Below are 11,751 nucleotides of genomic sequence, written 5' to 3' on the forward strand. Positions count from 1 at the left end.
CTTTCTGGTGTTTTGAAGAAACCAAGATTCAAGCAAAACAAGGCATGAGGGCCGTTGTGAGTTTGTTATCATGCCAGATGTTCAAAATTGTCTAGCGTGAGCAGGACACTCTTCGTTTACAAAGCTACAACCGGTTCTTTTGCAATGTTTTGTAAAGAATATTGGTAATCTAAGAAATTAATGTAGTGTAGAATGTAATAAGAATAACTCTTTCGTGAAAATTGTAGTGGCCCTGAAAAGGGCCGTTTGATTTTGAAAGGTCAGCAGAACGCCTCTACTTCGAGCTGGTGTACTTGGTCACGGCCTTGGTTCCCTCGGACACGGCGTGCTTGGCCAACTCCCCGGGCAGCAGCAGACGAACAGCGGTCTGGATTTCGCGGGACGTGATGGTCGAGCGCTTGTTGTAGTGAGCCAGACGGGACGCTTCGGCGGCGATACGCTCGAAGATGTCGTTGACAAAGCTGTTCATGATGCTCATGGCCTTGGACGAGATACCGGTGTCAGGGTGGACCTGCTTCAACACCTTGTAGATGTACATCCCGTAGCTTTCCTTCCTGCGGGGCTTCCGCTTGCCGACGCCGGTCTTCTTGTCGCCCTTGGAGATGTTCTTCTGAGCCTTGCCAACCGCCGCCTTCTTGACGGCCTTGCCGCCTGGACTTGCCTTCGGTGCCATGGTGATGACGATGCTAATCGATTGATTGACTGTCACAGATAGATGACGAATTCGGACCTGTCAGCTCGTTTTGTTCGCGCAGAATGGTGACGTATGAACCGCCTTATGGATTGGAGACCACGCCCCTTTCGTCCCATTCTCCTATTCTTTCCGGTTAAAAGCAAAATTTCCGAATTTTTCACCATCATTCAATCGCCGACTGTCTGCTGATTAACAACCTGCTCAAAGATGTCTGGACGTGGCAAGGGAGGAAAGGTGCGTGCCAAGGCTCGGTCCCGGTCGGTCCGCGCTGGATTGCAGTTTCCCGTGGGTCGGATTCACCGGTTGCTGCGGAAGGGAAACTACGGTGAACGCGTCGGATCGGGTGCCCCGGTGTATCTCGCTGCGGTGATGGAATACCTGGCGGCGGAAATTCTCGAACTCGCCGGAAATGCCGCCCGGGACAACAAGAAGACGCGAATCATCCCGCGCCATCTGCTGTTGGCCATCCGGAACGACGAGGAGCTGAACAAGTTGCTGTCCCACGTGACCATCGCCCAGGGAGGAGTACTGCCGAACATTCAGGCGGTGCTGTTGCCGAAGAAAACGGAGAAGAAGGCGCCTGTGGCAACCTCTGAGTAGAGCGAGAGAGAGAGAGGAGTCCAATCAACGCAAACAAACCGTCCTTTTCAGGACGACTAAAATATTCACGAAAGAGTACTCTTGATTATCCTAGCTGGAATAACATTTGTAAATGGTGTATGGATGGTTCAGATTTGAAACTATTCTTGAAAAGTTCGGAAACTACTTAATTAATTAATTAATTACTTAATTAATTAAATTTAAACCTGTGCCAGCCAGTAAAACAAATCGTGCTTAGAAAATATGGTAATGACACGAAATGTTCCGGAGCATTCCGTGTCCATCACATCCCAAAAATTATTTTGCCCAAGATTTTCAACTCTGCTGTGATGTGAAACTTTATTTTCTGGAATATATGTGAAACTTTATTTTCTGGAGTAACATTTGAAAGAGGCGGAATGACGGCCTTTCATTACACGCGTTTAAATAGAACGAAAGGCCGTACCCTTTGCTCCAGATTTTAACCGAAGTGTAGATGTAGTTTCGTAATTAGAGCCGAGTAAAATTCAGGTTGAAGAAACAACTCTTTCATGATTGATTTGGTGGCCCTGAAAAGGGCCGTTTAATTTCAATGTTGTTGAGCGAGACTTCCGCTTATCCTCCGAAACCGTACAGAGTGCGTCCCTGGCGCTTGAGAGCGTAGACGACGTCCATGGCGGTGACGGTCTTACGCTTGGCGTGTTCGGTGTAGGTGACGGCGTCACGGATCACGTTTTCCAGGAACACCTTCAGCACACCACGGGTTTCCTCGTAGATCAGACCGGAGATACGCTTGACACCGCCTCGGCGAGCCAGACGACGGATGGCGGGCTTGGTGATTCCCTGGATGTTATCACGCAAAACCTTGCGATGACGCTTGGCGCCTCCTTTTCCGAGTCCTTTGCCTCCTTTGCCGCGTCCAGTCATCTTCGTTGAGCTCCTTGCTAAGTTGGATCGATGTGTCACGTTCGAAAGTTGACGACAGAATGTAAAAAATTCAAACCTGTCATTTTCTTATATATAGTTTTGCGCGCTACCTCCCCTCTTTTTCCCCTGACAGATTTGCTCTGCTTTGCAAATGGTCGGCTGCTCGCCTCGTCGAGAAGTTATAAAAGAGCGTTTTCAAAATTTTTGCCCATTCCCTGTTCAACTTTCGTCGATTTCACATCGCAGCAGTAGCAGTAGCAGCAGCAGCAGAAGTCATGGCCCGTACCAAGCAGACCGCTCGCAAGTCCACCGGAGGAAAAGCTCCCCGCAAGCAGCTGGCCACCAAGGCTGCTCGCAAGAGTGCTCCCGCCACCGGAGGAGTGAAGAAGCCTCATCGTTACCGTCCCGGAACGGTCGCGCTGCGTGAAATCCGTCGCTACCAGAAGTCCACCGAGTTGCTGATCCGCAAGTTGCCCTTCCAGCGGCTGGTGCGTGAAATCGCCCAGGACTTCAAGACGGATCTGCGCTTCCAGAGTTCGGCCGTGATGGCGCTGCAGGAGGCAAGCGAAGCCTACTTGGTTGGACTGTTCGAGGACACGAATCTGTGCGCGATCCACGCCAAGCGGGTTACGATCATGCCCAAGGACATCCAACTGGCTCGGCGCATCCGTGGAGAACGTGCTTAAGGAAATTGCTCTCAATCCTTACCCCAATTAAACGGCCCTTTTCAGGGCCACTAATTTCATTACGAAAGAGTTATTGTCTTGCAAGTCAAATTTACGTCACTATTCGCCGAACACTACCGCGGTCTTCAGCAGTTCTGCTCCTCCTCAATCTTCAATTGTAGAGTAAATTTTCATAACTTATGATTAATCTAGAATTTTCAACATTTTTCTCATTAATCTTGTCTTAATCTTAATCCTTTTACTAAAATGCATTTCGTCAGCAAACTGGTCCATTGTTTAACGCTGCAATTTGTACGCCGCTATCCTCACCCCCCTCATGCCCAATTTACGATTTATTCAGAAAGAAAAGCTTATTTCAATTCCGCCATTTTCTCGTATTAGACGGGAGCAAACCTACCACAATGTGAAAGATGTTTAAAGCAGATTCTCCAAAAGATGCAACTATTTGAGCTGGCTAATTCATGTTAAAATCTGAACCAAATTCTCATCGCTAATATGTCACAGAACTGTTCAAACCCGATCTAGATTGTTTGCCCACAAAAGCTAAAAGAAATGTTCGTAATTAACTAGGTTGGAATTTTTCGAGAGTAACTCTTTCGTGATTGGTTTGGTAGTCCTGAAAAGGACTGTTGTTTTGTTTGGATGGTGCTACCTAGCAACGCTCGAACTCGTTTACTTCTTCTTGGCGGCAGCAACCTTCTTGGCCGGCGCGGCCTTCTTCGGCTTCGGGGTCTTGGGCTTCTTGGCCGCGGTCTTCGACGGCTTGGTAGCCTTCTGCTTCTTCGGAGACGCAGCAGCCTTTGCCTTCTTCACGGTACCAGCCTTCTTGGCGGTTTTGGCAGCGGCGGCCTTGGCCTTCTTCTCGCCGGCGGGTTTCTTCGCGGCGGCAGCAGCCTTCTTCGCTGGCTTCTTGGCCGCAGCGGTCTTCGTCTTCTTGGCGGCGGCTGGTTTCTTAGCGACAGCCTTCTTCGGGGCCGCTTCCTTCACGGCCAGCTTGAACGAACCCGTAGCACCGGTTCCCTTGCGCTGGGTGAACGTACCCTTCTCCACGCCCTTGACCAGCGCCTTCCGGATGAAGATCGACAGCTTGGCCGCGTCGCACTTGTAGGTGGTCGCGACGTACTTCTTGATGGCCTGCAGCGACGATCCGTTGCGTTCCTTCAGGGTTGTGATGGCGGCCAGAACCATCTCGGCGACCGGCGGATGGGCCGCGGGCTTGGCCGGCTTCTTCTCTCCCTTCGCCTTCGGGGCCTTGGCCTTCTTCGGCGTGGTGGTCTTGGCCGGGGACGCGGCAACAGCTGGAGCGGCGGCAACTTCGGTTTCAGTCATCTTGGATGATAGTTGTTAACTTTCCTTCTACGATGTAGACACGAGCGAGCAACAGTTTGGAATGAGCTGAAGAGCGATTCGCTCGTAGGTACTTGAATGTCCCGTCCGTGTTTGGGAAACGCAGCTCGCTGGGTAGATGGCGGTTGGAGGAAAATGTTTCAAACTTGATTCAAAAACTTTTTTCGAAAATCGATTATTTCGTGTTATTTTTAAGAAACTGTTGAAATTTTACTTTTGAAACACATTCTTCAATACTTGAACTAGGTTTGGGTAAAACTTTCAAACTTACAGATCGTTTGCATTCGCGACAAATTTGAGTTAATTGCGGTCAATTGCACTAACTGCTTCAACACAAAGACGGAAAAACGACTGAAGTTTAAAATACGTAGTTTTGTGAGAGTCAAATATATAAAAATTGTATAGGAAAAACATTTCCCTTTACAGACATACTTAAATTATTGGTCTAAATTGCATTATCACATAGTAAATTGCACTTCAAAAGTCCTATCTTCAAGGATGATTTTTGCTCTCTCAACGATGGTAATATTTGGTTGAAACAATTTTCCTTATTAAATTGTTTGAACATTTGAACTTGTCTGATTTTTTCTTAATTTGTAGTGAATACAAGTTTAAAATAACATTGATTTTCAATGTATTGGAGAAAGATTGAATAGATTTTTCAAATAAATCAAAAAGATTTCTTTTAAATGACTAGCCGATACGATGCGAAAGAAAATTCAGAATGATGATGAGACTGAGTTGTAATTTTAAGAAGATTCAACAAAAAATATATTAAGTTTGGTTTTTTGGCAAAATGTGTGTAATAAACTAACAGTTTATAATAACAGATTTGTTGAAACTCGAACAAAACATCGGCATGAATTCTTTTACGCATAAAGAAAATGTCTAATGTTCTAATGCGTCATAGCAACAATCCGTACATCGTAATTGATTCTTTATTCAAGCAATCTTGGTCAAACTACAAACAGTTTCTATTTTCATTAATTGACTGTTTATAGGTATAATAATTATAATCTCTTTGAGACTTTCAAAATGAAACATATTTCCTTCCACATTCCTCACAGAATAATAAAAACAATATTCAAATGAAAAAAGACAAGTTCAAACTATGTTTTTGCCCTCGTCAGTTCAAAATCGAGATTTTTTAAATATGTTTCCTTGCAATTTGTTACTTAAGTGACTAAATTGGAAACAAAATGAGAAATAAAGAATTAGTTTGTTTTATTTAGTTGTCAAGAAATATCAGTTTAAAATCATAGGATCAACATATTTAAAATAAATATGAAATCTTTCATTAAATGAAATAATATTTTCAGTTTAGCTTAGTTTCAGCTAATCAAATTGGAAGAAATAATGAATTTGCTACGTTATGCAGTTCTAAAAATGTCATATGATTTTGGAAACTTTGATATGATTTAAACAGATTGAATTGTGAACAAATGAATTAGCTTAAAATTATGTTGCGAAAGTATAGTTACTGCAAAAGGGTACGGTATGTAGGGAAATTGGTTCGGATATTCGATTTATAAATAAAAACGTCAGTTTATTCTCTCCGTTTAGAAATCTTTAATGCTTCTTAAAACTTGCTTCTTGTGTTTTTACTCGTTTTACATTTTATTTGTGTAACGTTAAATGTTTCCTCTTTCCAACAGTCGTCTGCTAAATGGTGTGTTGCCTGCCCGCAACCGACTTTTAATCGCTTTGCTGATGCTATTGTTGTTTTTCTCTTGTTGAGTTATTGTGGTTGTGTGTTTTCTTCTGCTCGATTTTCTTCTAACTGTAATTGTTGCTGTTACACTTTTGTTATTGAGTTTTGCTTGCATTATTCCGGTTAAGTATTACGCTACAAAAAATACAATGCTGCTTAACTTGAATTGATTACTGCGTCTTCACTCATTACGAAATTCTTACACAATAAAATTGGGGTTTTGTGTTTGTTTTTTCCTCTTTCCTCTACTTTGTATACAATAGAGCTTCTTAACAGGAAATGAACATCGTATAAAACGTTTGGATTTGTCGGCTGATGTTGAGCCAAAACAGGAATCGGCAAGATCCCATCCAAAGTTCAACTACATCTAGTGAGGGAAAAACAACCAACAATAACTAAGGTGCAAAAAAAAACTTATTAAATTAAGCTATATTAATAGTTTACTGCCCTTCTCTGCGCGCTCCATATTAGAACACCCGACCACGACACGATGGTGGTGGCTTGAAGTGACGAGTCTACCCTAGCTCGGCTGCACACCCTCTTTGGAAAGTCGCGGCTACAACGTAGTTCGTAAAATGAAAAACATTTGTAGCGTTCCCGCACTGGCTTTCACGAGGGTGGTGCCTCGGTGCAGTTGTTACGCGGAGTTAACGTTTGTTTTTAAGATTTCGTTTTAATTAAGTTGAAATTAAATTGTTCTACATTACAAATAAATGTAAAACTATGGGGATAAAATGTACAAAGGATCGAACAGTTCGTTCGTTTTAGAGCAACTGAAACTTGAGGACATCTTTTTCAGCAGTGTTCATTGTTTTAACTGTTTTTTTTAATTACCGTTCCAGAAAATAATGTTTGTCTTTGCCATGAGCCTTTTTTTGATTATGATTTCTTATGCGTTTCGATTTTGCACTATGTTTAACCGTTAAAATATGATCGAAAATGATTTTTTATGTTTTCTTCTGATACACAATACAAGCTGTTTTTTTGAAAAAAATACACTGTTTTCTATTCATATACACATTTATGGGAAGATGTTTAGCAGGCTCTGGATTAGAACAATATGTTTTTTTTGTTCGCCTCTGCTGCTTCTAGTATATATGCAATATGTATAGTTTATGTAGCTCATCTCAACGGTGTAATAGTTTAGTAGTGAAATAGCGTTTGATTTTTTCTTCGCGTCCTCTCGTTCTCGGTTCCCCCTAAGAGCTAAGTCTTTAGTTTTAGGTAAGTTTTTTTTCTTGTTGCATGCTTCGCCGTGGTAGTGTTTCGGATTCTAGGTGTTGCTTTATCTACTATTTTTTACACAAATGAAATGATTATTATTACAGCAGTGTGGTTCTCTCGGTATCCTGTTATTACATGTCTGATTTTTGTTTTGTTTCTGTTTATTGAATAATTTGTTGTATCTGTTTAGATTTGGTGCATATCTCTGTGAATTTGGTTCGCAACTTGCGCTGCTTTAAATGGGGTTGAATCTGTCTATGGTTACTAATTTTCTCCATTTAGATGTAAGAGTAACAGTAGTAGTAGTTTAGTAGTAGGTTTCTGTAATAGGTATTTATAGTAAATGAACGCTAGCTCTGCTCTATACGTGTGCCATTCATTCAGCACAGGATCCACACTAGGATAGTACACTAAATCGTTTCCGCACATTCAAGCTCGCTCCCCTCTTCGTCGCTATGCATTCCACTAGAATATTGGGTTAATCCACTGCTGCTGCTGTCTAGTTTTCTAGTTATCTTGTTCTAGCGCCGCACGAGTCGACCTCCTCCCACGGTCCGGGGCTCTTAGTGGCCGTAGCTGGAAAGAGCTTGAGCGACTCCGTTTACAGTCTTTGATTTTAGTACATCGTTCTCGTACGACATTATCGTCTCGGTGCCGTTCTCGTACACCCTGGAAGGAAAAAGAAAAACAAATTGAAGTTGTAGTAATGTTGTCTTACATGTAACCCATTAACATAATAACCAGACTACTACGAAGCAGCTTTCACCACATCTCTCTACTCACTTTTTCGTCATCAGCTTCTTCCCGTTGACGAAGGTGGTCGAGGTGGACGTCCGCTTCACGGGGCCACTCCCGACGCTAAACTCCGATATCGAGGTGAAGCCACCGCCGCCGATGCCGCCGCCACCGCCACCCCCTCCCCGGTGCGCCATCGGGTCCGCGTTGAAGAACTCGTCCATCAGGTTGAAGCTCATGAAGGGCGACATGAACGGCGAGCTGATCACGTTCTGCGGGTGCGAGTGCCGCTGGCCGTTGTGGTGGTGGTGACCGTTCGCGTGCCGCCGGTGTCCGTTGTGGGACGTCACTGGGAGAAAAGAAAGGACCTTGAATGTGACTGACTCTTACAAAAATTGGTAGCAGCTTACCTCTGAAGATCTCCTCGAACGGGGAACCGCCAAAGAACTCCCTAAACACCTCCTCCGGGTCGCGGAACGTGAACGGGAAGCCGCCAAAGATGTCGAACTCGTCGTGGATGCCTCCGCCGTTGTGCCGCCGGTGTCGGCTGCTCTGGTGGTACCGCTCGGAGCCGTTGCTCATCAGACCCTCCTTGCCGTACTGGTCGTAGATGCGACGTTTTTTCTCTGCAAAGGAAGCGCTTGGATTAGTTACAAAGTCAAGCGAGAGGGTGGTCGGTTATTGCAACACAGCTGAATCTCTCGGTAGCTTTTAGTTAAAAGTGCTTCAGTTTTTGAACAGCATGGCATGGTGCAGCATCAGTTGCTGGTCAGCAGTCCTGGTCAAACGCTCCAGTTAGATGTTACGAACGCGTCAACCACACACGATGAATTAGTAAGGTCACACGATTTGATATATTATGAGGCTGGGAGTAACCGATTGGGATTTCAGCAGTTATTGGTCGCAAAATTTGCATAATTAATGAAATTGCATATGAAACAGGTCGCACAACGCAGCATATCAAGGTTAAACAAATCACGACTCAAAGAGGGGGGTTATTAGGGAAACATACGAACAAAAAGAACTCAAAAGCTCAAAAGACTCTACTCTACCAAAGAAGCGGAAAAACGGCGTCGTCTCGAAAAATCCTCGGAACGAAAACGTACGGCTGTTTTCACGACCCCCGGCCCCGGACGACGGATAGTGGTGATTGTGGTTGTGGTAGGACCGTGCGCCCCCACCGTAACTGTTCCGCCCGAAGAACGTACTGTCAAAGTCATAGTCCGCGCCCGTCGAGGACCGGTACTTGCTGTAGTCCCGGTTGGTGCTGTAATTGCTGCTGTCCCGCATGCCACCGCCACCGTACGTCGCGGACGCGCTCTTCCGCGTGCTGCGGCTGTCGAAAATGCGCCGTTTGTAGGCTGGCGTGGGCAGATTGTAGTCGGGTTGGATGATCCCAACAAGGGAAAGAACCGCAAAAGAAGGGGTTTAGAGTGGAAAAAAGCTTCTTGGTGGAGTTGGTTTCTTTTTTGTGGTTTTGGGTGGTGTCGGCTAGGGTGTGGACGAGTCTCAGTGTTTGTATGAATCATTTTGAAATTTTAAGACGTTAAATGTTTTTCGGACCTTAAATCTGAACCCTACCCTCGTTCGTCGTAGAGGACTCATATTTGTCATGTATAGACAAACAAACGCTAGAGGTTTAATCCAAATTGGGTTATGTAGCTTGACCTTGACGACCTCTAGAACAAACTAAAAAGCAATCTAGAATAACGGTCAGGCTAACACTGATCAGGACGCTGGCAAAATTACTGTTTGTATAACTTAGCTGAATGTTTATTTTAAGATTATACTTTTCAAGCCAACAATATAATCTATCGAACTCTGCCAAGATTGACCTTGAATTTTGTTTCTAAATAGTTTATGGCTCAGAGATTTCATTTGGATTTCATTTGGTTTACAATTGGTTGCTTAGCTGCAGCCCTTTTTCAAGCGTTAAGCAGGTATTAGACAAACAAACAAACAATCTCACACTTTTTGATAATTTGGCAGTTTGCCTGCATTTGTTTGCAGAAACGTCAGCCTGCATCTGCATACATTTTGAGTTGTTTGCTTGTTTGACAGACTGTCAAACACGGAAAAGTTCGAGTTTGTTTGTTTGTCATAGTCTAATACCTGCTTAATACAAGTATTTCGATGTTTTTAAGTATTTCGAGTACTTCAAATATATCATATATTTCTAGCAAAACAATGCAAAAGGGCCGTTGTGGGTTTGTAAACAAAGAGTGTGTCCAAACCCACAACGGCCCTTTGGCATTGTTTTGCTAGATTTTGAGTATTTCAGGTGCATATTTCTAATATTTCCAGTATTTCTGGGGTGTAATACATCAAGTTTTCAAATATTGTATGTATTTCGAGCAGTATTTAAAATATTTCATGTATTTCGAGTGTTTCATATATTTCTAGTATTTCTAGTGATTCAAATACTTCAAGTAGTCTAAGTATTTCAAGTATTACAATTAGTTCACATATTTTAAACATTTATAGTACTGCACGTTTTGCCTTCCTCACCTCGATGAGGAAAGGCTTTAAAATCACTCGAAAAATGAACTTCTTTATTTGACCTCGTAGACCCACCTTCACGTATACCTATCGACTCAGAATCGAATTCTGAACAAATGTATGTGCGTGTGTCTGGATGTGAGTCCGTGCACCGAAAAATATGCATTCGATTATCTCCGGACTGGCTGAACCGATTTGGACCGTTTTGGTCTCATTCGATCCGTCTTGGGGTCCCACAAGACCCTAGTTAATATTATGAAGTTTAGAAAAGTACTTTAAAAGTTAAGCTAAAAATAACGATTTTAGCGAAACTTCGGAAGATTGTAAAAAGGGTGGTTATCGTAAGACATGCTATATATTATTAGAAAGGTATTTGAAAGTCCTTTCAGACGCGTTAAAAAAATTGAAGATCTGACAACCCCATCAAAAGTTATGAGCACTTAAGTGTTATTTATAGATTTTTTTAAAGCCGGATCTCAAATATTTTGATGAAAAAGTTGCCAAGATCTATCATGCGACCAATCGTTGGATAGGTAATCAAAAGACCTTTCCAACAAGCCCAAAAGATTGAAGATCTGGCAACCCTATCAAAAGTTATAAGTACTTTAGTGTTTTTGATACATATTTTTGAGGCCGGATCTCAGATAATTTGATAAAAAAAGAAGTGTTATTTATACATTTTTTGAGGATGTTGTGTCTTTACTTTATGAATGTGAGGAAGGCACCAACCACCTAAAGGTGGATTAAGTAACTTTTTTTTACATTTCTTGTGTTTCTAGTATTTCTAGTATTTTTAAGTATGTCAAGTATTTGAAGTGTTTAAAGCATCTCAATTAGCTCAAATATTTAATGTCTTGGAAGTATTCCAAGTTTTACAGGTACCGTTAACTGGGGTGACTTTGATAGCCCGAGGTGACTTTGATAGGTTTTTCAATTGCTTGTTAAATTAATATCTAAACATTTTTTAAAATTTTTAGTATGTAGGCATTAAGGGATAGCTTATTATAGAACATATATGCAAAAATCTGACTGTTACATTGGATGTATCTAAATTAGTGGAAAAATCAAATTTCTATCAATGTCACCCCGGGCTATCAAAGTCACCCCAGTATACGGTAATTCAAGTATTCATAGTATTAAAACATATTTTTAGTATTTCTAGTGTCAATTATTAAAGTGTTCAAGTATTTCAAGTAAGTTTAGTTTGACGTTTACTTTTCAAAAACACATAAAATCTAGTACTCTGTTCGGAAACTTATTGAAAACAACACCAAGTCTGTTTGTACCATCGTCGGACTTCTACGCATAATTGTCCCACCAAGTATTTTCTTTCACGAAATTATCGGTTT

The 11,751-nt window shown here is 42.4% G+C and overlaps 6 protein-coding genes across 6 annotated transcripts; 2 read left to right on the plus strand and 4 right to left on the minus strand.

The window, feature by feature from the left end:
* Positions 1-6: 6 nt before the first annotated feature.
* Positions 7-693, minus strand: LOC120425522 (histone H2B-like). The gene has a single exon (XM_039590076.2). It carries the CDS (start codon positions 671-673, stop codon positions 275-277), a length of 399 nt encoding a protein of 132 aa, XP_039446010.1. The 5' UTR covers positions 674-693; the 3' UTR covers positions 7-274.
* Positions 694-890: 197 nt separating this feature from the next.
* LOC120425523 (histone H2A-like) lies at positions 891-1,612 on the plus strand. The gene has a single exon (XM_039590077.2). It carries the CDS (start codon positions 902-904, stop codon positions 1,292-1,294), a length of 393 nt encoding a protein of 130 aa, XP_039446011.1. The 5' UTR covers positions 891-901; the 3' UTR covers positions 1,295-1,612.
* Positions 1,613-1,867: 255 nt separating this feature from the next.
* Positions 1,868-2,210, minus strand: LOC120425524 (histone H4). The gene has a single exon (XM_039590079.2). It carries the CDS (start codon positions 2,198-2,200, stop codon positions 1,889-1,891), a length of 312 nt encoding a protein of 103 aa, XP_039446013.1. The 5' UTR covers positions 2,201-2,210; the 3' UTR covers positions 1,868-1,888.
* Positions 2,211-2,475: 265 nt separating this feature from the next.
* On the plus strand, positions 2,476-2,932 carry LOC120425521 (histone H3). The gene has a single exon (XM_039590075.2). It carries the CDS (start codon positions 2,476-2,478, stop codon positions 2,884-2,886), a length of 411 nt encoding a protein of 136 aa, XP_039446009.1. The 3' UTR covers positions 2,887-2,932.
* A 542-nt stretch (positions 2,933-3,474) lies between these two features.
* Positions 3,475-4,281, minus strand: LOC120425520 (histone H1-like). Its single transcript, XM_039590074.2, has one exon. The coding sequence runs from the start codon at positions 4,213-4,215 to the stop codon at positions 3,559-3,561; it is 657 nt and encodes a 218-aa protein (XP_039446008.1). The 5' UTR covers positions 4,216-4,281; the 3' UTR covers positions 3,475-3,558.
* A 1,497-nt stretch (positions 4,282-5,778) lies between these two features.
* LOC128092282 (dnaJ homolog subfamily B member 6-B) lies at positions 5,779-9,322 on the minus strand (the record flags this gene model as incomplete). The annotated part of the gene is made up of 4 exons (XM_052711595.1): positions 5,779-7,837; positions 7,952-8,252; positions 8,314-8,529; positions 8,956-9,322. Coding segments are annotated over 4 exons (990 nt in total), but the record flags the coding sequence as incomplete, so codon positions are not given.
* Positions 9,323-11,751: the final 2,429 nt, after the last annotated feature.

This window comes from Culex pipiens, unplaced genomic scaffold, assembly GCF_016801865.2.
Source record: "Culex pipiens pallens isolate TS unplaced genomic scaffold, TS_CPP_V2 Cpp_Un0235, whole genome shotgun sequence".
Classification (NCBI taxonomy): domain Eukaryota; kingdom Metazoa; phylum Arthropoda; class Insecta; order Diptera; family Culicidae; genus Culex; species Culex pipiens.